Here is a 25946-nt window from a genome sequence, read left to right on the forward strand (position 1 = left end):
ATGCACCAACCCCCTCCAGTCACGAAAGGTAGAGGCCACACAGGGGATTTCTTCGGAAACGCTTTATTGAAACAGCATATGGCATGATGTATTTTGGCTGCCTTTAGCCTTCTTCGGATGACGTTGTGAATGTATATTTACCTTTCCCATTCATGCGTTCACAACAAAATTCGTTGTAAAGTCATGCTTGTAGGTGGTGCACAGTTGTAAAGAAAAACTATTTAATGTAAAAGAAAGATGCTCAAGTTCACCATCTCTGGTATTCCTCAGAACACAAGCAACCAGGATGTCAAAAAAATATGAAAAAAAATGTGAAAAAATGCAAAAGCAGTATAATGTAGAGTCAACTTGTCAGATGAGGTCAGATGAGACGACTTTTGAACGCATTCAAACACAGGCATTTTAATGCCCAGCTTTGTCGAATTATTCAACAGACTGTTGTCTAATTCTACCCTTTTCCATGTGCCCGTTAGAGGAAAATATACAATTCCTGGTCATGTCACCCATTCCATAATATTTTTGATTTTCATTAAAAAACATAACTTTTCCATTAAATAATGTTGCTACATTTTCTTTTACCTTCCTTTATATTTTAATCCTAATTAACGTTTAATCCAGTCCCAAAGAAAAAAAAACTATTCTAACAATGAGGTTTTAGTTTATCTGTTATGATTTCTGAACTGACATTATAGCAGACCCTACCATTCACTTTACTTCATATGTGATCAACTATTAAATGAGTTTGATTAATAATTGCTATTTTCAGTGGCACGCTTGTCCTTACTAAGACCAGCTTCTGTAATTTAGTTTGAGTTTTCCGGTTATTCTTTGATTCAGGAGACTATTCAGTGACTTTTATTGTTTTGAAATTTTGCATTTTGCCTTTAAACCTCCCCTACACCAAAATATATCTGTAAAATGAAATTTAGATTTAGTTTTTTTCTCAAAAAACCTTTCATCAATTTCCCTTTCTCCTATACTAATCCTCCGTTATTTTGAAAATATCAGTTGCTATCACATAGCTTGAATTAATTAGTGAAGCATGGGAAGGTTAATCAGTCATTTTGAAGGTTGATGGGGTGCCTGTATTTTTTCTGAAACGTATGATTTGAATGTGTAGTAGTTTTCCTCTTAACAGCATAGTCTGAAATAATTTAGCTGCAACCTCTCATGTCTTGCCATGTCTTATTACCACATCAAGGGTCCGATGTAGGTAATCCCAGATTACCGATTCTTAAATACCGAATCATATCGATTCGGTATTTAAGAACAGGCAAATGGGATGTAGGTAATTTTACCGAAAAAATTACCGAATCGGTAAATTTCGGTAATTACCGAATCGGTAAATACCGATTCGGTAATTGCCATTCATTCCTATGGGGCTGGAGGCCCATAGGAATGAATGCCAATTACTGAATCGGTAATTACCGATTCGGTAAAAGGGGGAAACATTGAGGGGTGGCAGGGTGTCACTTTGACACCCTGTTGCACCCCCCAATTGTGTATGGGTGGACATGTTGCAGACATACATGCCCTAAGGGCATGTATGTCTGCAACATGGCACTGTTGGAAAAGCAAAAAAAATGCTTTTTCCAAGGTTTTTATTATTTACCACAACTTGAGTGCTCCCTACATAGCAAAATCGGTAATTTACCAATTCAGTATTTTAAGGAATCGGTAATTTACCGATTCCTTAAAATACCGATTCGGTAAATTACCGAATCAGTAAAATGCCCACCTACATCTCATTTTCCAAATACCAGTCGGTAACGGCCGAAATTACCGAATTTCGGCCGTTACCGACCGGTATTTGCCTACCTACATCTGGCCCATAGTGCCCAAAATTCAAGATTGTATTTTCATTGTTTTTCCATTTTGCAAATGTACCATCTTGTTTAGCAATATTGAATCAGTGCTTCATAATTCGCTGTTTTTCTATGTGACTTATATTACTTTAACTCTGTCTCCTCTGTCCATGTTTCCAGTTTCTTTGGACTAACAAGTAACTCCTCAGGGTTGGTATCCGTATTACGAGGCGCCGCTTGTGCTTGTTGATTGGACAGCTGGTTTCGTTTAATTTTTTGGTTACTACTTCTTATCGAAGATTTTGCAGTACCAAATAGAAACCTGTTCTAATACAAAGATGATGCTTAATATGGCCAACATCAGCAGTAGAAGTGGCTCCATGAAACTCAACTGCAAAGTCCTATTCGGAAATGTGGCAAGCCCTTTGTCAACGTAAGTCAAAATTCCCTGGGGATCATAGCTCGAGGCACAAAAGGGGAGGAATGAGGAGAGGAAGAAAGAAAAAAGGCACTCATTGATTCCAGTATTCATCCCCAGAGAGAGCTACAGTCTACCGTTTACTCTTCCCAGTCACTCTGGGAAAGGGACACAATATTCAGCCAGTCGCACAGGGTACATCTAAGGGATCTCAACCTTCAGAACCTCCTGCCCCACTTCAAGCCCTATTTGCAATATGCTTGTGTGAGGTCACGAGGAGATTAATTGTTGAGGGATTACAATAAGGGTCACAGTCTTTGAAGGAACATTAGGAACTAATTCATCAGTGAATGAGAACCACTGTAGGTTTAAATGAAGAATTCAACTCTAAGCCACCCCTTCTCAATAAAGGGCTACATCTATATTACTGTATTTTGTGTTTTGAGACTTACAGCCACATTTTATGATAATTGTGTCTCATCTATCTGGGCAGATGACATCATTGCATACAGTTTAGTTCCTTCCTTAGCTCCCCACTGCTGTATGCCTCCAGGCACCCGGATATCTGTCCTGAATACTGCATAACTGCACAGCATCTCTGCAATGTACTTGTAGCTTGCTTACCTCGACCCTAAACAGTGGTGGGAAATATTCCAACTAGTGCACAAATTAATAATCTAACGATCGTGCCCAACGCCACAGAAAGTAAAGCAGCTAATTTATTGACTACTATGTATTCACTTTCCAAACACCCTACGTGCAAAGCTCATGTTACACTCAATTAATAGGTATTTTCCACTAGAGCATGGTGAGACACAAACTTAAAAAAGAAAATGCCCAAAGTGATAATGCAGCCTCGAACCCAACCACACTCAATGAGATTGCGACCGTTGCATTAAGGCTACATTTGCTCCACTTTGGATGTTCAATACTCACGTATCAGATCTTGACTTTCATCGATACATAAGTTAAGCTTGTTTAAGTTGTTTAGAGAATCAACTGCATAAAGGTTTCCCTCCTGACTGAAGTCGAATGAATCATTTTGCCCTGGTGATTTCGTCATGGTACCTAAAACAAAAGAAAAATACACAAAGCTCTAAAATAGCTTTAAAACAGTGCACTGTATATGGCGTGACAGCTAATAAGACAAATAGATTTTTGCATAGCATAAGCCCTCCTTCCTGGTTAGATGGTTTTGACTGACTGGTTTTATTCAGTTCAGCTCGGCCAGGCAAATAGCGCACGTGTTGTTTACTAACCTCTGAATGAGGAATAGCAAGAGTAAATTGTAATGAGATTCGAATTGCACAACTTGGGAAGCACCAAATCCTTGCTATTGTTGTTTACCGGTTGGGCAGTTTGCCCTGGGGATCATGTGCAAACTACAGACTCCTCAGAATGAAGGCCTTTGCAGGCAAATGAGTGCTTTGTTGTTGTGAAGCAATATGACAGGCACGTACGTTTTCACTACTCGGTAGATCATTTCAAGCATTCAATGAAATGGAAAGTGAGTTACTTAAGAAGTAAATTGTGCTCCAATTGTCCACCATGCAATTAAGGGTGACTTCTGAATGATTAGTTGCATTGTATTCAGGTTTATTGATTGGGTGTGTTTTTCGCCTATTAAATTGGAGGCAGAACGATACAAACATACATCCATTAAAATGTGGCCTCGGGAGCTGGGCTCATTATAGTTAGGCTTTCCTGTTGTTAGTTTCGATTTGTAGTGAATTGCAGTGTTTTCATGTTTTTAAATGTAAAAATCAGTGGTTATCAGTGTTTATTTACTCTTTTGCTCAGTAAAAAACAATTAGGAATTTTCTTTTCATTGATTATAAATAATTTTACTTTCATTCCATTACTTCTCTTGTTCATTCCTACTGTTTAGTTTAGTTTTTAAATATGTAATGCGCAACAGCTACCCAACAAAGGGTTTCCCGACTTTACTTTTTTCTTCATTTAACTCCTTTCTTTGTAACCTTTTCTTGCATTAAAGGCTTTTCTAGTAACTCTTCATTATTTTTTCACCTCCCAGCCTTTCTCATTTTTTTTTTACAAAGTTTTGTTTATTGGTTTTACAACAAACAAGCGCCTGTGTACATCGAATTTAGGTTGCAAACATCAAAAGGTAGAATTACAGCAAAAATACATCACAGTTTTGTCCATGGACTGAGATAGCAGTCAGAGGTACAGATCAGGGCTATCAACATGCAAATGAATATGCAACAAATCTTCCTCCCACGTTTGGGATGAGGAGATGGGGAACCAGGATGTGCAGGTAATAAATCAAGCCCGACATTACCCCCCTCCTCTGCAGCCATATCTCCCCCTCCCCCCCCCCAGACCATCATGGGTCACAGCATGGAAGCTACTATAAACATGGGTCTCCTACCCATTCAGCAGAGTATCATTCATCCCAGTGTAATCGGTTTTTCAATTCAGTCAGATATCATCCCCCTGCTCCAAAAGGTTACACCACCCATGTGTGACACGTGTGTCAGCTCGTATTGGTTGTTTGCCAAGGCAAATCGTATCACGTCATTCTGCCATGCCATGAGTGAGGGGGCGATCGCTGCTTTGTAAGCCTGGCAATACAACGGTTCGCAAGAAGTGCTAGGTTCTGGCAGCCACCAATTGTGCTGTCTTTTTCGTTACCACCCATGTGTGCAGGAGGTAGCGAGTGGGTTTGCAGGGCAGAATGGAGTTCATAATATCTGAGATACCAGAGGACACAGATTGCCAATGTTCTAACATCACTGGGTGTACCCACAAGAGAAAAGTCCGCTCCTATCTGTTGACATCTGGTGCATTGCATTTTTCGATATGATACACAGAAAAAACGTCCCTGGATTTCTTTGCATCGAAACGACAAAATAAAGGCTTTTAATACAACGGCAGTGGGTGTACCACACATTTCTGTGCAACACACTTTTGGGGTCCCATTGGTATTCCTGTTTATAGTGTGGTGTTGTGCGCATATACCGACAGCAGGAACATTTACACTTTAATCCTGTCATACCTTTTCTGAAACTGCTTCCCTTAGATACGGGGAGATTTTATGACAGAGTTCAGCGGAGTTCATTTGTTAATCATGTGTGTTGATCACAATTAAAAGATATATATATATACATATATTTATACTCGCCATTTCTAGAGACATTATTCATGAAACTCGGTGAGTGAATTCCCTCTATGTAATACTTCTTTAGCACAGGAGTTTTGAAAGGGTGTTTCGCAGGAACGTGCCCTGAGGGCATTTTTATGCGGTGATTGCCAAAAGTGGTACTTGTAAATCCTATTTGGATTGGATGCTCATTTCAATTGCAAATGGTGTCAGTGAGAGTTCCACGTGGTGCGTGTTGTGTGCTGGTATGATAAAAGCACACTGAAGGCAGAGGTATCTCCTTTCCCTTTTACCTTCTTACAGATTTATTTTGGGTGATTGAGTGATTATGTTTTTTTCCCTTTTGATTTTCTCATTTCACACACTACAGATTGTGTGCTAATTAAGGTATTTATGAGTGCTTCCAAATGTTTTGGTTGCAACCCCCTTGGGGCACTCCTTTCTGTGACCAATAAAGTTTTCAATAAATTTCAAACAAAAATTCTTGTTCTCTTATTCATGAATTTTATTCATTCATTAGTATTCTTCAATTTGTTTTTTATTTTTTGACATTATTCTTCAATTTCCTCTGTACTACATGTTAAATTTCCACATGTTAGTTTTACATTGTTCTCCAATGCATTTCGAGCAATATTTGCTCTTCATCAGGGAGTACAGTCTATGGAAATAATATTGAAAATGCATTATAATACCAGGATATGCTTTAACAATTTACTTAACCTATTCAATTACATTGGTTCTTTGTGGGTTCATGCAGCATTGTGTGTTTTAATAGTCAGTTTTAACTATGTAGTTGTGAAACATGCATTTCGCGTATGAAAAGAAAAACCACTTTACGCATGTAATTGTTGCGTGGTACGATGAGAAATCTGTATAAAAGATCTGTACAAGGAAGAATTTTCTTACGATTAATGTGTTTGCCAGTTGCTTCATAATATGTCAGAACTAGTGGTGGTAAACGATTTTGTCTTCTCGAGCGCTTTAGTCAGCTGCTACCCCGCGGTCCTGCCACGTTGTTAGCGCGTTATGTCTATATGGCCTTACCGTTAACTAGTATTTACCCACGCTTGCTAACAGACAAGTGCTTCGCTTATTATTTTTCACTTACTCTGTAACTTTGTGCAAACGACTTCTCTTTACCGGCCGCTCGCTTCCCTGTTTAGTGAATGGTTCCATTCAGCGTGCTGAACGTATTACGTATGAATGGACTATTGGCAACATAGAAGACAGACTTCTATGATGACAGAATTACAATTATGCAAAAGAACTACAATTATGCAAAAGAACTTAATTATGCGGGTGTATGCGAACGAAGTACATGAAGTGTTCATAAAGTGTTATAAAAGAAAGCGGACGTGATGTGATAACTCTCCCTAGTATTATATGTCAATCTAGTATGATTCAATGCGCACTTTGTGTATGTTTTGTTAAATAAAACTATTTACAGCTATTATAAAAGGCTTCAAACACAGGTTCTCTAGAGCAAAATGGCCCACAGGCGGTTCATAAGTAACAGGCAAATTCAGTACGTTCATTAAGACCATAAGGTCTCATGGCTTGCAAATTATATATCCAAAAGTTTTCTCTTCTCAATAGCTGTTTGTTATTGTCTCTACCTTCAACTTTATCGATTACTTCCAGGATTAAGAATCTCAGTTGTGAGATGTTATGTTTCAATTCTTCAAAATGTGTTGCCACAGTTGACTTGGTATTCTTTGTTCTTATGTTGGATTTATGTTCATTAATTCTCAATCAAACTTTTCTTTCAGTCTTACCCACATAAACCTTGCCACATGGGCATTTTAGCAGGTATATGACATTTGTGGTTTCACAAGTGGCGGTCACATGTAACTTGATTTCATGGTCCTTCATTGGGTGATGAATGGTGGTTCCACGGATGATGTTGTGACAGTTTTGGCAATTTAAACAGCGCATGGTCCCTGTGTATGTCTGTCTGTGTGAATCCTTCTTTTTGAGAATTTCTCCAATATTTCTATTTCTTGTATAGGCAAATAATGGTGGTTCAGAAAATGCATTCTTGAAATCCGGTTCCATGGTTAACATCGGCCAATGTTTGTTTATTATTTTCTTGAAGATTTTACTGGATGTATAACATTTTGTTACTACCACCATACTGGTGTTTTCCTTTTTTGCAGTGGTGGTTAACGCTGTCATGCGTGTGATTGATTGGCATCTAGCTGTTGCTTTTGTAATTATTGATGGAGGGTACCCTTGTTCTCTAAATCTTTGTGCCATTTAATTTGTTCTGAGGTTGGCCTTGTCATTATCCAAAACTATTCTTCTAATTCTGAGCATTTGTGATGTTGGTAAGTGTGTTTTAAGTGATTGTTGGTGATGACTAAAATAATTTAAAATGTTGTTTCTGTCTGTTGTCTTTCGAAAAATGTTTGTTTCCAAACCTTTCTCTGCTTTCTCTGTTTTCAGTATGAGTACGTCCAAGAATGTTATTTGTGTTTCAGAAATTTCACTAGTGAACTGGAGATGTTCATTGAACGAGTTCTAAGTCTGAATGGCAATCTGTGCCTCTTCTTTGTTGCCTTTCCACAACATGAAGATGTCGTCTATATAACGTTGGTACATTACAATATGAGGTTTCCAATCCTGGTTCAATTAAATATGCTCTTCCTCAAACTTCTCCATCACAAGATTAGCGTATGAGGGCGCCATACAATTCCCCATTGATGTACCGCTTAGTTGGAGGAACCATTCCTCCTTCCATTTAAAGTAGCTGTGATAGAGCGAAAAGTGTACTAGGTCCATGATTAACACTTGTGGCCTTTAAATCAGTGTTCAATAGTGTGTGCTCTACTGCTTCTAAAGGGAGAGGTATCTCCTTTCCCTTTTACCCAGAAGGGCTTCCTCGAAGAAGGCGCTGGTGTCGCTCCACTGGCTCCCTATCAGAGAGAGGGTGATGTTTAAGGCACTATGTGTGTTCCGTGTTAGAGGCAGGGGAAACCCAATAAACCCTTGTAGGCTTGTGCACAGTATATTTAAAGTCACAATATGCTACAAGGGACTTATTTTTGAAGAAAAATTAAACTTAGTTATGAGTCGTACATATGATAATGTGTGATATTCTGTAGATACACCCTATGTGTGTTACATCGCATCTCCCAAGGCAAGAGTCCTGCTTATTTGGCGGACTGGGTCTCTCACTATGTGCCCATGAGGCAGCTGAGATCCTGCGGATCGGGTCTGATGACTGTCCCTAAGATCTCGAAGTCCAGGATGGGCGGCAGATCGTTTCGTCGCCTGGCCCCTTAAAACTGGAATAAACTGACTTTGAGTCTTAGGCTGGAGGCAGCTGAAACCAAGTTCAGGAAGGACTTGAAAACCCACCTTTTCATGCGGAGCTAGGTCACTCTTAATCCCTGCATTCTCACTCCAGCCCTGTGCGGCCGCCTCTCACCATAGCGCGGGGACACACCAGTTGGGGTAACCAGGCGCTCTATAAATCTTTTTTATTATTATTATTTACCTTCTTACAGATTTATTTTTGGGTGATTGAGTGATTATGCTTTTTTTCCCTTTTGATTTTCTCATTTCACACACTACAGATTGTGTGCTAATTAAGGTATCCCTGTTTTGGAAGGATCACATTCCATAGGTACCAGAGGGAGGATCAGAGGGTACCTCCCCTTTTGGGTTGTGAAGGGTCCCGATGAATGCCAGAGTGACCCTGTTGTGGGCACATATTGACACAGAAACATGTTGATACCTTAGCAGTAAGGCGGGGTGAAGGAATCCTAACTATCTCCTTTCACTTCCATCTTTCATGTTTTTAAACATAGCCGGATGACCCCGGAGTGGGTACCCATCTGAGCTAGTTTTAACTCTCACTGGCTGCACTTTTCTTCGGTGTTTCCAAGTAATTTGCCCCATGGGAACAGTTCAGCTCGAACTGCCAAGCCAGGTCCTCCCTGGACTGGAAACAAGCGTCCTAGGACCAGTTTCGGGCTTTCAGCCCTCATCAGCCAGGATAGCTTGATTCCAGAGGCAGGGAGAGCACAGGACTCACGTCTGAGCATATCCGTCCCACTCGGGGTGACAAATGCAATATATATACTGTAGATCATATCAAACATTTATGTTCATTACCCTCACTACTATCAGAGACTCCAGATGCCCCCCCAGGTGCGGTCTCTAGTTTACCGGAACAATTAGAAAAACTGAAGAAAAAACAGGTCAGGCTCCAACTAATGGTACTTATGTTAACAGATTATCTCAAATCCGGTGTCATACCAGTAGGATTACAGGTGCGGAACATTCCAGGCATTTTTACGGATAATCCCAAGTACACGACAAATTTTAGCTACATTGGAACTACATGTTCCAGGCAATGGTTAGCATTGGGCATTGATATTGCCACTGAGACACTTAAAACACTAGAGATTGAAATCAGTGACCTCCTAAAACAGATTAATGACTCAGACCCCACACCTGAGTGTAAGAAACTGCTTGAACAAGTCGAAAAGGCAGTTGCAGAGTTTAACTACATAGAACAAAATAAAAAGGCAAACAAAGTTAAAAAAGATATCAAGAACTATAGTGCTGAGAACACTTATCCCTATCTTAATAAAGATTTTTATACTAACAGACCTAATTTCAATCCCCACAACAGACCGTGGGGCCGTTATAATAAACGGCAAAATATAGTGGGATTCTCCGATACTTCGGAAGATTCATCTGACCACTCAGACCCCGGAGAAGGAGGGAGTAATTTAAGAAGAGGTGGAGGAGCCCCCCAAGGGAATTTTTTATCCAGGGGCCAATCAGGAACCCCTCAGAGAGGGAGAGCGAAAAAACCGCGAAGATGGTTCAACGCCCCAGGGGAGCGGAAAACCCGCAACAACTTTTACCAATGGTAGCCCCCTCCCTGAAAAATGCCCCTGAGGTAATTCCAATCTTCAATCTGTCCAATCACATACTACAACACTCTGAATTAGAACTCTTGAAGAAGGGACTGTCCTTTGTCCCCACCATTCGTCCAAATTTTATGGAATTGCAGACTGAATTACTCAGATTCTTCAGACTTATCCGTCTGAAGGCTTTCTTTCAGCTGCACCCCCCACCTCAGTCCAACCGGAATACACCCTTCAGCCCTCCTTCCACCTTCCTGCCAACTGCTAGTATGGTCCCATCCGAAATCGTGACTTTCGAAAAAATGATTATCAAAGATCTAGAGTCACTGGAGAAGAAAAAACTATTAATCCCTTATAACATCCCCAAGAGTGAGAAAGAAGCAATCAGCACACTTAAATCTAATGCTGATCTGATTATCAAAAGTGCGGATAAGGGCGGAGGAATTGTGCTACAGAACATTGACTCTTATAAAGATGAAATTAATCGTCAACTGAACAACAGAGAGCACTATTTAAGACTAGGTCGCAATCCAACCAGTGATATCCAAGCACAAATTAAAAAGCTGACCTCAGATGCCAAAGATGAAGGCTACCTTAGTAAGAAGGAATATAATTTCCTGAATGTCAAATGTCCACGCTTACCTGTGATCTACACCCTCCCCAAGATTCACAAGAACATCGAGAAACCACCGGGAAGACCGATAGTGTCTGCCTGTGGCTCAATTTTGGAGCCACTGGGTTCCTATGTGGATTTTCACATCAAAGATTTTGTGCCATCCACCAGCTGTTATGTCCGTGACAGCATGGAAATGATAAACTTGGTTGAGCATTACCCTTTTGACCCTGGTTCCCAAACACTCTGTACCTTGGACGTAGAGTCGCTCTATACTAATATCCCTCAAGGAGCGGCTCTACGGGTCATTCAAAAAATCCTTGACTCCAGGCCCAGACCCCACAGAGTACCGACACTCTTCATATTACAGCTATTGGAATTGTGCCTCACAAATTTTTTTTTTGTCTTTGATGGGGTATTCTTCCAGCAGATAAAGGGTACATCTATGGGGGCTATTTTTGCCCCCCACCTGGCAATATTGTTTATGGACGCGCTCGAGACGGGCACTATCCTATCGGATTTCAATCCATTCCGCTCTGGGATCGCCATCTGGCGACGGTACATAGATGATATTTTTTTAATTTGGAATCTGGACGAGAAGATCTTAGAATCTTTCTTACACTGGCTAAACAATAACTGTGATGACCTGCAGTTTACTCTCTCTCATCATAAAACAGAGATCCCCTTCCTTGATTTGACAATTTACCATGAGGAGGGTGAATTGCTAACCCGATTATACAGGAAACCAACAGAACGCAATACATTGCTGAGGTATGATAGCAACCACCCTAAAGCCCTTAAAGATTCTCTCCCCTACTCACAATTCCTCCGCATAAGGCGCAACTGTTCATCAAAACCTGACTATTTCAGAGAGGCAGATATTTTGTCATCCAAACTAAAAGCGCGTGGGTACCCAAAGAGATTAGTCAGGAATGCCGCTAAAAGAGCATGGTACTGCCCCCGAGACGTCTTACTTGAACCAAAAAGTAGGGAGAGGACTGAAAGAATTGCTTGTGTCACCACTTTTTCCCCAGTCTCGAATAAAATTCGAAAAACAATCCTGCGGCATTGGTCAATCCTGAACACAGGCCAACTAAACTTTGAAAAGCCACTGTTTGCGTTCAAAAAAAGCAAAAATATAAAAGACCATCTTGTCCGGGCGGCTCTACCCACACCACCCGTAAGTAACACGATGGAATCCAACTGGGGCTTACCACCTGTGACAGGGCATGTAAAATGTGGACAATGTATTGTGTGTGATTTGACACTGGAGGGGCGCACTTTCAGTCACAATAATGTCACAAATGAGATGAAAGTCCTAACAAACTGCAATAGTTGCAATGTAATTTATGCGGTCTTATGCCCTTGTCCAAAAATGTATGTGGGGCAAACCACACAGAAGGTGAAGACGCGCATAAGCCAACACCGGAGCCGCATAAGATGTGGGACTCTCAATGCCCCGCTAGTGGAACATTTTTCATCCCTGAAACACACGGCTGACGACCTAAGATGGACAGTCTTGAAATCGGTGAAATTACCACAAAGAGGCGGCAATCTGCAACAAATTCTGAATCGCGAGGAATTGAAATCTATCATACAGTTTAATACCATCCACACTGGATTGAACCGGAGTGAGGACTGGACCACTCTCTTGTGAATAAGCTATATCGAATCAGTGAACTGTAAAGCAGAAAGACTTATGGATCTCATCTATTTGGTGCTAAGTTATTAATGAACATATATGTGTCACAATTGTTCCACTCACACTGACTACACTGGTACGCATGCACTCCCCCCACTCCCCCACCCCCTTTGCATCTTGCCTAGCGACAGCCTGCGATATACTACCTCTGCAGCAGATCTTGGGTTCACCCTACCAGGTGGATTTCTGTCCAGTAATTCTAATGATAAGTAATTTGCGCTAACCCAATCCCCTTCACTGGGTCCTCATGCGATCGTAAGCTATGGGTTCCCATATTTCTTAACATCAGAGTCCCCTTAACTCTGGGACATTTCAAGATGGCGCCCATGTAAGCGCCACAGAACCTCTTCCATTATTGCAGCCATTCAAGACGGGGACACTGTCCCAAGATGGCGCCTGAAGTTGCCTCCACGTGACCAGACCGCTACACCATGACTAGCAAGCCCGGGAATACCAGCGGTAACCGGCATTGAAACGAAGCATCCCGGCCAGACGCGAGCTCCAATTTTACTCGGTAAGTGGCTCTTCCCCGGTGGCGCCAGCCCGATCCTGACCATTTCTCAGAGATTGGGCGCCTAGTTAACTTCATCCTTAAATTTCAGCGCAACATTGACGACATTGATCGAATATAGAGTGCACAACTGTTCACCAGTTACCCCGGCCATCGAGCCCTCAGTGTACCACTCAAGAACGCTAAATAAGGTAAACCTCCTTAACAATTGTCCGTTTAGACCCTGCGGACTGAATTCTTGAAAAGCATAACTTTTGAACATAATTTATTTCAGCCCGTTAAATAAATCGGCGCTGTCAGAAGTCGAACCATCTCACCCCAAGACCCATTTGGAAACGTATACTAATTAAAACGAGCTCACAATGGGTATGTAACTTAAACAATTCACTCGTTCGTTGTCCCGCCCCTACCACGCATACTAATGTGCATCCTTCCCACAGGTCGGCCCAAAGCCGCGATGGGATATCTTTAAACCCTTCAACCAGGACCAGTACTGTATCCCTGGACGCTACCCCTGGGCGCCCGAAGAAAGTCTGACGCCTCACTCAATACCTCGTAACAAAGAGGTACGTCCTGTGCTGACCAGTAAGCGTTACAAGGTCCAAATAACCATTGAAAGACCAGAGATGCATGTGGCCCGGCTCAAACACCAGCTCACTGAGTCATGGGCATCCCCCATTCATTAAACACACTGCTGCACAATCCCCTCAGTCACTCGTTGTGCACAAACTCCCAATATCTTTTGCACTTGAGTCACTGCGATTCCGAGGCTCAATGTTAATGTGTTATTGCAACGTGACTTTGTACTTCACAAATGGCACTGTCACCCAGCACATGTCACAAACTGTGATTTCAGTTGTATAATGAAAGTTTACGGCATGCGATGACCGCTCTCCTTAATTTCTCTAAAGATTTTTCTTTGTGCTTGTTTCCTTATCTTCTCAACAGGCTTTGTTACATTCAGGCAACTCTAATTTTTAAGTCCTGATGATGATCCCAATTAACTAATTGAGCGAAGGGATCGAAACGTCGACACCTATGAGTGTACATACATGTAGCATTTTAAAATTTGATATTGTTTGTTTCACTCCAGGCGACACTGTCACTATTTCTTTTCAATTATAAAGTGCCCTGTTTTGCTCTTTTTCCTTGCCTGAAAACACCCCTTTCACTCTTCTCTATCTTCTCCTTTTCAAAGTACGGCACAGGCTTGTGTCATACTACCTGTCTGAAAAAATATTGTGTGGAAATTGATATTGATTGATAAATAAATTCCCTGCCCGGCTGGGCAGTGGAAAGTTATCGTATAGTAGTCCATTGTGTGCTATATTGTATTGTGAATATTTAAAATAAGCTAGGAACCCTTGTTTCTATAATATAGAACAATGTCATACATTCACCCCAGTACAGAGATCTGGGCCTAAATCCATTGTCTTTTTGCTCACCATGCCATTCCAGTTTGAACCCAGCCATATGCAAATCAGTCTTGACCCAGTGCCCCATGGGAACAGTCCAGCCCGAACTGCCAAGCCAGGTCCTCCCTGGACTGAAAACAAGAATCCTAGGACCGGTTTCGGGCTTTCAGCCCTCATCAGCCAGGATAGCTTGATTCCAGTGGCATGGAGAGAACGGGACTCAAGTCTGAGCATGCCCGTCCCACTCGGGGTGGCAAATGCAAAAACAACAGTTGATGGACAGAATGCAGAACAATGTCATACATTCACCCCAGTACAGAGATCTGGGCCTACATCCATCATTGTTTTGCTCAACATGTCATTCCAGTTTGAACCCAGCCATATGCAAATCAGTCTTGACCCTGTGCCCCATGGGAACAGTCCAGCCCGAACTGCCAAGCCCGGTCCTCCCTGGCCTGTAAACAAGCATCCTAGGACCGGTTTCGGGCTTTCAGCCCTCATCAGCCAGGATAGCTTGAATCCAGTGGCATGGAGAGCACAGGACTCACGTCTGAGCATACCCGTCCCACTCGGGATGACAAATGCAAAAACACCAGTTGATGGAAAGTATGCAAAACAATGTCACACATTCACCCCAGTACAGCGATCTGGGCCTAAATCCATCGTTTTTTTGCTCACCATGCCATTCCAGTTTGAACCCAGCCATATGTAAATCAGTCTTGACCCTGAGCCCCATGGGAACAGTCCAGCCCGCACTGCCAAGCCAGGTCCTCCCTGGACTGGAAACAAGCATCCTAGGACCGGTTTCGGGCTTTCAGCCCTCATCAGCCAGGATAGCTTGATTCCAGTGGCATGGAGAGCATGGGACTCACATCTGAGCATACCCGTCCCACTCGGGGTGACATATGCAAAAACACCAGTTAATGGAGAGAATGCAGAACAATGTCATACATTCACCCCAGTACAGAGATCTGGGCCTAAATCCATCACTTTTTTTGCTCACCATGTCATTACAGTTTGAACCCAGCCCACCTTAGAGGGGGTTATCCAGTCCTGGGGTCCGCTCCTAGTCACGGCACTGCCATCTTGGGTGGAGTCGGGCGAGCGGACTAGTCGTTACAGGCAGGGGGATAAAGGTGGGGAGTTCATGAGCGGGCTTTCCATAGCCTTACAGTCCTCCTGAGACGTGAACCGGGAGAGACCACTCGCAAGACTAGAAACTAACAAATTTTAACTTTGGATGTTTTCAACTTTTTAACAATTTGCCAATTGCACTTACTTGAAGTGAAACTTGAAGCAACGCCTTAGAGGGGGTTCACCAGTCCCGGAGTCCGCTCCGAGTCGCAGCACCGCCATCTTGGGTGGAGTCGGGTGAGCGGGCTAGTCGTTACAGGCAGGGGGATAAAGGTGGGGAGGTCATGAGCGGGCTTTCCATAGCATTACAGTCCTCCTGAGACGTGAACCGGGAGAGACCACTCGCAAGACTAGAAACTAACAAATTTTAACTTTGGATGTTTTCAACTTTTTAACAATTTGCCAATTGCACTTACTTGAAGTGAAACTTGAAGCAACGCCTTAGAGGGGGTTCACCAGTCCCGGAGTCCGCTCCGAGTCGCAGCACCGCCATCTTGGGTGGAGTCGGGTGAGCGGGCTAGTCGTTACAGGCAGGGGGATAAAGGTGGGGAGGTCATGAGCGGGCTTTCCATAGCCTTACAGTCCTCCTGAGGCGTGAGCCGGGAGAGACCACTCGCAAGACTAGAAACTAACAAATTTTAACTTTGGATGTTTTTAAACTTTTTAACAATTTGCCAATTGCACTTACTTGAAGCGAAACTTGAATCAACACCTTAGAGGGGGTTCTCCAGTCCCGGGGTCTGCTCCGAGTCACGGCACCACCATCTTGGGTGGAGTCGGGTGAGCGGGCTAGTCGTTACAGGCAGGGGGATAAAAATGGGGATAGCGCGTACGCGCACAGTGGGCACGCCTAAGGCAAGCCCGTCTGCGCCCATCCGCGCCGGATTCACACCTAGCCCACAAACCCCTGGTCATTTTTTAACAACTGCTCAGAACATGATAACTTACTCACGAGAGGAATTGCTCATGCTGAAGCAAAGGTCGAAAATGTGTTGCCATGCAGCTCCTGATTTAAGGAAAGTGCCTAAGACTTGTGAAAAATGTAACATACGTTTTATCTATGAGATTCCAAGGAATCTAAGTTCTCACGTTAAAAAGACCAAGATGGCTACTAACATGGACACCGGGGTCAAAGCAGTACTAATTAACGCACGTTTGTTAGTGAAGCACGGTGTTAAGTTAGCGGAGTTGATAGAGAGTCATCAGATAGATATCGCCTTCATAACGGAGACTTGGGCAGATAATTATACTTTTAAAGGGCTTCTTTTATATCGCCCGCCAAAAGCACAAGCTTTGTTGATGGAAAATATTAGTCCTTTTCTGGAAGACAGTATAAATAGTTCTAACTTCACAGTCTTAGGAGATTTTAACTATCACCTAGAAAAGGTAGATGACAACAATATTACTGCATTCATAGATGGAATGGCCAGCTTTTCCCTGAGACAGATGGTTAAACAAGGGACATATGAGGCAGGACATACATTGGATGGAATATTCACTTCTAATAATAGGATAGAAGTGTCGGAAGTCTTCCCGGTGACTTGGTCAGATCACCAAGCATTATATTTATATTACGGGACACCCACCAACCAATGACATCATCAACAACTCTGGGCGCAGTGGTATATCAGGACTGGAGTAAAATCAATTCTTCAAACTTTCAGACTCAATTAATAACAACAAAACCAAATCTAGAATTAGGTGTCAACAATATGGTCAATGAAGTAAATTCCTGGATCAAAACAGCGGTAAACTCAGCTGTCCTTATAAAGGGGCTTCGATCAAAAAGGAAAAGGCCATCTGAGCCCTGGTTCACTGGTGAACTCAGAGAACAGAAAGAAGTATGTAGGAGATCTGAAAGGGTATGGAGAACTGACTACGCTGAGGCAAGGAAAAGAGAATTTGCAACTACTTTATCAGATTACAAAAAAATGATTGCCGAGGAGAAAAGTAAATATTTTACTCAAAACATCCTGGAATATAAAAACTCCAGGAAGGAGCTGTTCAATACAGTGAAAAAATTAGCTAAGCTCCCAGGGAATCTACAGAAGATAGAGAACCCCGAATTCTGCAATATTCTTGGAGAGTTTTTCACTGACAAAGTGGAGGTAGTGTATAAAACTTTTAGAGATAGCATAAATAGACCTGTGGAGATAAAAACGCCAGGGATTTATTTATCAGCTACTGACACAACTTTCTCTTTCCTCCCACCTACTGAGGATCAGATCGTCCAAGTAGTAAAAATAACAAAGCAGGAGCTCCGTCAGACCCTTGCCCTCCAGAAATCTTTCATCTGTGTCCTGTGCTGATCAGTAAGCAACTTAGAATAGTCTTCCTAGAAATAATTCAGTCAGGCATCTTTCCACAATTATGGAAAATGGCTTCGGTTTGGCCATTGCTAAAAAATAGCCAATTAGGACCCGACAGAACCTAAAAACTATAGGCCAATATCTAGGATTCCCTTCTACGCCAAAGTGTTGGAAAAGCTGATTAATAGATAGATTATGTCCTTCATCGCAGAAGGAGAACTATTAGATCATTCTCAGTATGGTTTTAGAGAGGGTGATGTAACCGAGACCGCCTTGGTGATGGCAGTAGAAGAATTAAGAAAAACTCTAGACGAAGGAAAGAAGGCCGCCTTGATCTTATTAGATCTATTGGTGGCTTTTGACACGGTAAACCATGAAATCCTGATTGGTAGACTTGAGGAACTGGGTTTTCAAGAGAGTGCCACCAAATTACTGACATCATTTTTAACAAATAGAACATTTTTAGTAGAAATGGATGGTAGGGTTTCCAAACCATTCGAGCTGCCATGTGGGGTGCCTCAGGGCTCATCCTTGAGCCCCACTCTTTTTAACATTTATGTGGCCCCGCTGGCAACAATCATTGGACAATGCGGATTCTCAGTCTTATCATATGCCGATGATACACAGGTGGTGATCTCAGTATCAAACAATATTGAGGAGACGGCTGATCGTTTTAATATCTGCATGCAACAGATTAACACATGGATGCAGAAAAATTGCCTCAAATTGAACGTCGAAAAGACAGAGGTTTTGCTACCAGGCCCCAACACCTCCTTTTGGTCCCCAAAGTGGTGGCCGGCTGATTTGGGCGACTGCTCAGTACCAGTCTCGAAGGTTAGAAACCTGGGGGTAATATTTGACCAAAGACTGACATTTGAAGGCCAAATTAACAAACTCACCTCCACCTTCTGGGGCATCCTAAAAATTATTAGGAAGATCTGTCGGTTATCCCTATGGATACCTTAAAAACGGTGGTCACTGCATTGGCCATATCGCGATTGGACTACGGACACGCTTTATACGTTGGACTTCAGGCACAGCTCCTACTTAGACTCTAACGGATGCAGAATGCAGCGGCAAGATTAATCTTAGATATCCCTAAACATGAACCAGTAACTAATTGATTGAGGGATCTCCACTGGCTGCCGGTGGGGAAGAGAATTGTATTTAAGGCTCAGTGTCTTGCATTTAAGGCATTACAGGGGAAAGGACCTCTTTATCTGAAAACACATCTCAAGAAATACTCTTCTTCCAGAAACCTAAGATCAGCACAGGCACACTTATTGGTAGTCCCGAGGTACAAGCAGTTACGCTGGGGGGGAGCAGTTTTATAGTTGGCACGGCTAAGGTATGGAACTCCCTTCCTTTAGAGATTAAAAATAGTAACTCCCTGATGTTGTTCAGAAGTTGGCTGAAAACCTGGCTGTTCAAAAACTAATGAGTTCATACAAAATAAAATTAGTTGGTATTTTAGCTTCTAGGCTGTTTTAGCGCCAAGACGCCCTTCGGCATACGCTGCGCTCTATAAAATGTAAAATCAAATCATATGCAAATCAGTCTTGACCCTGTGCCCCATGAGAACAGTCCAGCCCGAACTGCCAAGCCAGGTGCTTTCTGGACTGGAAACAAGCATCCTAGGACCAGTTTTGGGCTTTCAGCCCTCATCAGCCAGGATAGCTTGATTCCAGTGGCATGGAGAGCACAGGACTCACGTCTAAGCATACCTGTCCCACTCGGGATGACAAATGCAAAAACACCAGTTGATGGACAGTATGCAGAACAATGTCATACATTCACCCCAGTACAGCGATCTGGGCCTAAATCCATTGTTTTTTTGCTCACCATGGCATTTCAATTAGAACCCAGCCATATGCAAATCAGTCTTGACCCTGTGACCCTTGGGAACAGTCCAGCCCGAACTGCCAAGCCGGGTCCTCCCTGGACTGGAAACAAGCATCCTAGGACCGGTTTCAGGCTTTCAGCCCTCATCAGGCAGGATAGCTTGATTCCAGTGGCATGGAGAGCATGGGACTCACGTCTGAGCATACCCGTCCCACTCGGGGTGACAAATGCAAAAACACCAGGTGATGGAAAGAATGCAGAACAATGTAATACATTCACCCCAGTACAGAGATCTGGGCCTAAATCCATTGGTTTTTTTCTCACCATGCCATTCCAGTTTGAACCCCGCCATATGCAAATCAGTCTTGACCCTGTGGCCCATGGGAACAGTCCATCATAACCTGCCAAGCCAGGTCCTCCCTAGACTGGAAACAAGCATCCTAGGACTGGTTTCAGGCTTTCAGCCCTCATCAGCCAGGATAGCTTGATTCCAGTGGCAGGGAGAGCACAGGACTCACGTCTGAGCATACCCCTCCCACTCGGGGTGACAAATGCAAAAACAACAGTTGATGGACAGAATGCAGAACAATGTCATACATTCACCCCAGTACAGAGATCTGGGCCAAAATCCATTGTTTTTTTGCTCACCATGGCATTTCAATTTGAACCCAGCCATATGCAAATCAGTCTTGACCCTGTGACCCTTGGGAACAGTCCAGCCCGAACTGCCAAGCCGGGTCCTCCCTGGACTGGAAACAAGCATCCTAGGACCGGTTTCAGGCTTTCAGCCCTCATCAGCCAGGTTAGCTTCATTCCAGCTATGATGAAGCATGTCACCATTTTTTGAGTGAGGGCAGTTTTTTCACAGTGAACACGTACCACCACTTTCATATATCTTTTGCACATGCCATATATTCTTTGATATTTATTGTCCTACTCCTTTGTGTGATTCAGGCATTGCATGTTTCACCTGTGTACATTTTACCTATTCTGTCCGAGGAAAGGTACGTGTGATGCAGATAATTGAATTGGGTAAAGCAGACCCAAGAGTTCTGTGCAATATATCCCAAACATTTCAACCAGGTCATTCAATCAATCAATCAATCAGGGTTTTATAAAGCGTGCTACTCACCTGTGAGGGTCTCAAGGCACTCAGGGGGAGGGGCGCTGCTCCGGATCAGTCCAAGAGCCAGGTCTTGAGGTCCTTCCTTAAGGTGTGCAGAGTCGGGGAGCGTCTGATGTTCACTGGGAGCTCGTTCCAGGTCTTGGCTGCGATGTAGGAGCCACCTGTTCTTTTTCTGCGGATGTGGGGGATCTCTGTAAGGGCGGGGTCATCGGAGCGGAGGTTCCTCCTGGGCACGTGGAAAGAGACTCTCTTGTTGAGGTATTCGGGTCCTATGTTGTGGAGATCCTGTCAGGTAGTTCTATAGATAATCCACCTTGCCAGCAATCCTGAAGGGTCTGGAAGCAGGGGTAAGAAGCATTCCAACATAGAGTTCCGTAAATGACTAAGATTGACCATTTTGAGCAAGTTACAGTCAACATCAATTCTAATGGGCAATTCACTTGTGATACATCTCTCTATCTCTCTGTCGGTCCCACATTTTATAGGCACCTCGCGTAGAGCGGAAGACAATTGGAACTGCCCCTGGTTCACGCCTCCCCCCTCCATCAAGTCCTCGAACATGTGCAGCCTATCCTCTACTATCACATCACCCCATATTGTGAACCCCGCTGTCTCCCAAGCATCTACCATGTGGAGTACATTCAGGGCCCTGCAAGGCAAGGATCCCATAGCAGCAAGCTAGGTGCATATGGCTGTTCCCTGCGTCCCTTACATATATATTTCCTTCAATTCAACACTGCTACTTTCACCAAAACATTCAACATCATCCCATAGAAATAACATGTCAGGAACCATCCCAAAAGGGAGTCATCTCCAATATATAGATCTAGAGTATCTCTCTCGGGACATGAAGTGTCATGTAGCGAACATAATGGCCACTGAAGTTGTGCTGCGGCGTAATAAACTCAGGCCCCCCCCTCTCCAATGCTGGAGTCATCATTCCAATCACCACTCTGTGTCTTTTAGTGCCTCAGATCAGGAAAGTAAGCAGCCTCCAGATCTCTAATTAAAAAAGGTTCTTTAAAATCACTGGAAGTGCTGGAAAACAATAATGCAGTCGGGGAAGGACTAATATTTTCATTATCGATACTCTGCCCATTGGCGGCAGACGTAGCTGCATCCAAAAGGGTTGAATGGATGCGAGTGTCTTACCAAGGTGACGACATATGAGATCTTGTTCCTGGTGGTACAAAAATAACCTTCTCGTATTTAAAGGTGCCAAATGCCCATGGTAAGGGAGAGTTTACTCCCGGGTTACGCAGTGGGTCAGGCATGTGTAGCAGTGGGGAAAAACAAGAAGTTCCCTAGTTAATTCCGACACCTGACCAAATATATTTAAAACTGACATGTCCTCCGGTATGGGCTTTGGGTCCACTCTCAGATAAATCAAAGTATCATGGGCATACATTGAACCCATCTGTGACAGATCGGCAACTTGGTATGCCCAGTCAAGCACTTGCTTCCTTAGTAGGCATGCCAATGATTCCACAGCCAGAGCAAACAGTAATTGGGACAAGAGGCAGCCCTTTCTAGTCCCTCTTTCAATGGGGAAACTATCTGAGATAATCCCACTTATGCGCACCCTGGCCAATGAGGAGTAATAAAGGATCTCGATCCACCTACAGAACTCTTCGCCAAACCTCACCTTCTGTAATACTTCCTGTAGCTAATTCCATCCAAGGGTACCAAATGCCTTCTTTATATCTAAGGAGGCCACAAAACCCTGAGTGTTCATTCTATGTACCCAGCCCATGGTGCTAATCAAACAGCGAAGATTTAGAAACGTATTCCTCCCAGGAATAAATCCATTCTCGTCAGAGTGGGCTACAGTATGCACCATGTGCCAATACCTTGCCCAACACATTGTAGTCAAGGTTGATGAGAGATAGTGGGCAATACGAAGCTACCTCACGGGGGTCCCTTCTGGGTTTCAGAAGTACCCTGATCAAAGCTACAACCATACTTTCCGAGAGATTACTACATTACTTTACTTGTTTATATAGAGTCAGCAGCCATGGGGCAAATGTGGCTCGGTATGAGGCATAGAACTCAATGGGTAGGCCATCAGAACCAGGTGTTTTACCCCAGGCTATTTGTTTGATGGCTGGGAAACGTCTTTGAGAGTCAAGGGAGCATCCAGTTCTTGCACCAATAGGGGATTAAGGAGTGGTGTCTCAAAAGGTCACAGATAAGCACTTATCACCTCCGAAGTCTTTCCCAGGGGGGCTCTGTACAACTCATTGTAATAACACTCACATTCCTTTATAATATCCAGTTGGGAATTCACTATAATGCCGGAGTGTGATTGGATGGCACCGATATGAGTGTTTGAGTGCTCCGAATGCAGTAACAATGCCAATACACTGCTGCGCTTGTCCCCTAAATCATGTTTCCATATAGTGTGTTCCCTGAAGTCAAAGAGGGCTAAGCACCCAGATAATGTCCTGTAATTAGTCCTAATATCCTCCAATGTCGGATAAGAGGTCAGGCTGGATACCCAGTCTGTTCTGCTAACTTCAATCCATCCTTCAAGTCTAGCATCTCCACCTGCAGGGCACACCGCATACCATATTGTGTGGCCATACACACATCTCGCAACACCACCTTATATGCATCCCACTCAACCATTCCATCCGAAGAGGAGTCACCATTCTCTAAAATATAATTATCTATGTGTTCCCCTACAGTTGTCCAAAACACAATGTCTGTTAGCGCCTGTGGGTGTAGGCACCAGGTAGGAATGGCTGGGGCACTTTCCCCCATTGAAAAGTCGCCATCAGGGGACAGTGGTCAGGTAATGTCCATCCCAAATATTCTGCTCATTTATATTTAGTCACCAGTGTCACGGTGCTGTGTACCAGGGATTCAATTGGGGCCTGGCACGCCCTCTAATTTTAATTTCTTTATAATTTTTATTAATTCGCTTACTTCCGTTAATTCATCCCAGTTTTTGTGTTGTAGGGCGATATGTTTTGTTATTCAAGTTGATGACCCCCGGTGGGATTTCCTTTTTTCGTTCCTCGCTCCTCCTGCAATCCTGTTTTGCTGTTTGACTGACTGATGTTGATTTGGGCTTTGGTCTTTGTGCTACCCCTGCATTTTGATGTCTATTTTTCCCAAGTGTCAGTGAATTTATCTGATACCAGAAGTGTTTTCCGTTCCGTTGTTTACTTACCAGAAGAAGTTTATTCCATATTGCAACTTGGTATCTGGTTTTGGCTATTCAACAGTTTTTCTTATATAGCTTAATTCTGTCGGGTTTTCCCCCCATTTTTAGCTAGTTTGAGGCAGCTCCTATTTAACGCGCTATTTGGCTTTTCTGTTTTCGTAATTCATGGGTGAACCAAGGATGGTGACTGCTTGGCCAAATGTATTCCTGTGACACTTAGAGGGATGTTTCCTTTTGTTGTCCGCGAAGATTTCCATTAGGGCTCTCACGAGATATTCCCAAGCGCTTAATCTCTCGCCCTTCCCTGTTTGCGTTGTCTCTGAAATTCCAGATTCCTCTAGGCTTCCTTTACTCGTGCCGGCTTTGCGATATACTTCAGCCATTACCTTCTCGATCCCCGATTCTCGCCAATTCAATCTTTTTAAGTTATAGGCGTGTGGCGTTGAAAGTAGATTTTTAGTTGCTGTCAGCCTGGCTGTAAATTGCTCCAATTGCAAAGATTGTGGAATGTGATCGCTCTCTATGCATGACACGATTTGGAATTTTTGCGTCTGTCGCGCTACAGTTTCACTCACCAGGGTATGATCAATGGTTGAACTTTTGTTCCCGCTTAAAAAGGTTGTTGCGGATGGTGAATCATCTTTTGTGTTTCCGTTAAGGTGAATCAATCCTAGTGTTTCAAATTGTCGTCTAAAATTGATGCCCTTTTTGTTCAGGTTCCCTAGAGTATTACATAAATTGATGTTAAAGTCACCTGAGATGATAAACTGTGCCTGACAATACAGGCTTTGTAATGTTTTTATTATTTTAAACAACATATTCATAGGCTCATCTTTTGTCTCCTCACTTGGGTGAATGTAAACGTTTAGTAGTATTAGTATTGTTGGTGCCCCCTCGTTCATATGCTGTTCCAGCTTGGATGCCAGAACTCAATGCGTCCCTATAGGGAGTTTTTCTAATGACCAGTCTAATTTGGTTGAAAGATACGAGGACAAACCGCCCTTTGGGTATCCAAATTTTGCCAATTTTATTGTTGGTTTGTGGTGCCCGATAAAACCTACAATATTGTAAGGAGCTGTGCTCCAAATTTCTTGGGCTCAGATGATGTCATACAGTTGCAGGAATTCCAAAGCACCGGGGTTTTCTATCAGATTTTCTAGGCCGTGAGTGTTCCACGAGCAGATATTAGAGAATTTTTTTACTTCACGCTCGTCAGGATTGCGACTTAAAACAGTGTTTCGGTAACCCACTCCTATTTTCTTTAGTCACCTGTTTGGTCGTATTTAATTTGTCTATACGCCTTCCGAGTGGAGCAGTTATTAGGGGCCTTGTGATTATTAGATTCTCAAAAGCTGTCTGATTTGTTGCTGCACCTATGGCGCCTCTCAGTAGGGATCCCTCACTTTCCATTTTGTGGATAAGTGGACCAGGGTAACGTGGGTCTCTATCCTTTGTAATTCAATTGGTAATTCATTTTTTAATTGGTAAATAATTTTGTTAATTGGCAATTAATATTTTAAAATTTTAATTATGCTTTATTTTAAATACAAAAATTATTTATAAGTATGTAATATTTAAATTCTACGCTATCCAACGTTTTCCTTACTGTTTCACTCCCTTGAGTTGGAATAGTAACTTTTACCCGTACGCTATCCAACGCTTTCCCTACTGTAGCACCCTCTGGAGTGGGAATAGTAATTTTTACCCCTACGCTATCCAATGCTTTCCCTACTGTTGCCCCCTCTGGAGTTGGAATAGTATTTTTCACCTCTATTCTATCCAACGCTTTCCCTACTGTAGAACTCTTTGGAGTTGGAATAGTAATTTTTACCCCTACGCTATCCAACGCTTTCCCTACTGTTACACCCTCTGGAGTTGAAATAGTAATTTTTACC

At 42.9% G+C, this 25946-nt stretch overlaps 1 protein-coding gene across 3 annotated transcripts in view; it reads right to left on the reverse strand.

Annotated features, from left to right (window-relative positions):
* LSMEM1 (leucine rich single-pass membrane protein 1) overlaps positions 1–25946 on the reverse strand; it is a 267545-nt gene that overhangs the window by 211775 nt on the left and 29824 nt on the right. For all 3 annotated transcript variants that reach the window (XM_078674426.1, XM_078674434.1, XM_078674442.1), the window contains exon 2: positions 3160–3291. In XM_078674426.1, the coding sequence (XP_078530552.1) occupies positions 3160–3291 (132 nt within the window). The remainder of the gene's footprint in view (positions 1–3159; positions 3292–25946) is intronic.

This window comes from Lissotriton helveticus, chromosome 1_1, assembly GCF_964261635.1.
Source record: "Lissotriton helveticus chromosome 1_1, aLisHel1.1, whole genome shotgun sequence".
Taxonomy (NCBI): Eukaryota; Metazoa; Chordata; class Amphibia; order Caudata; family Salamandridae; genus Lissotriton; species Lissotriton helveticus.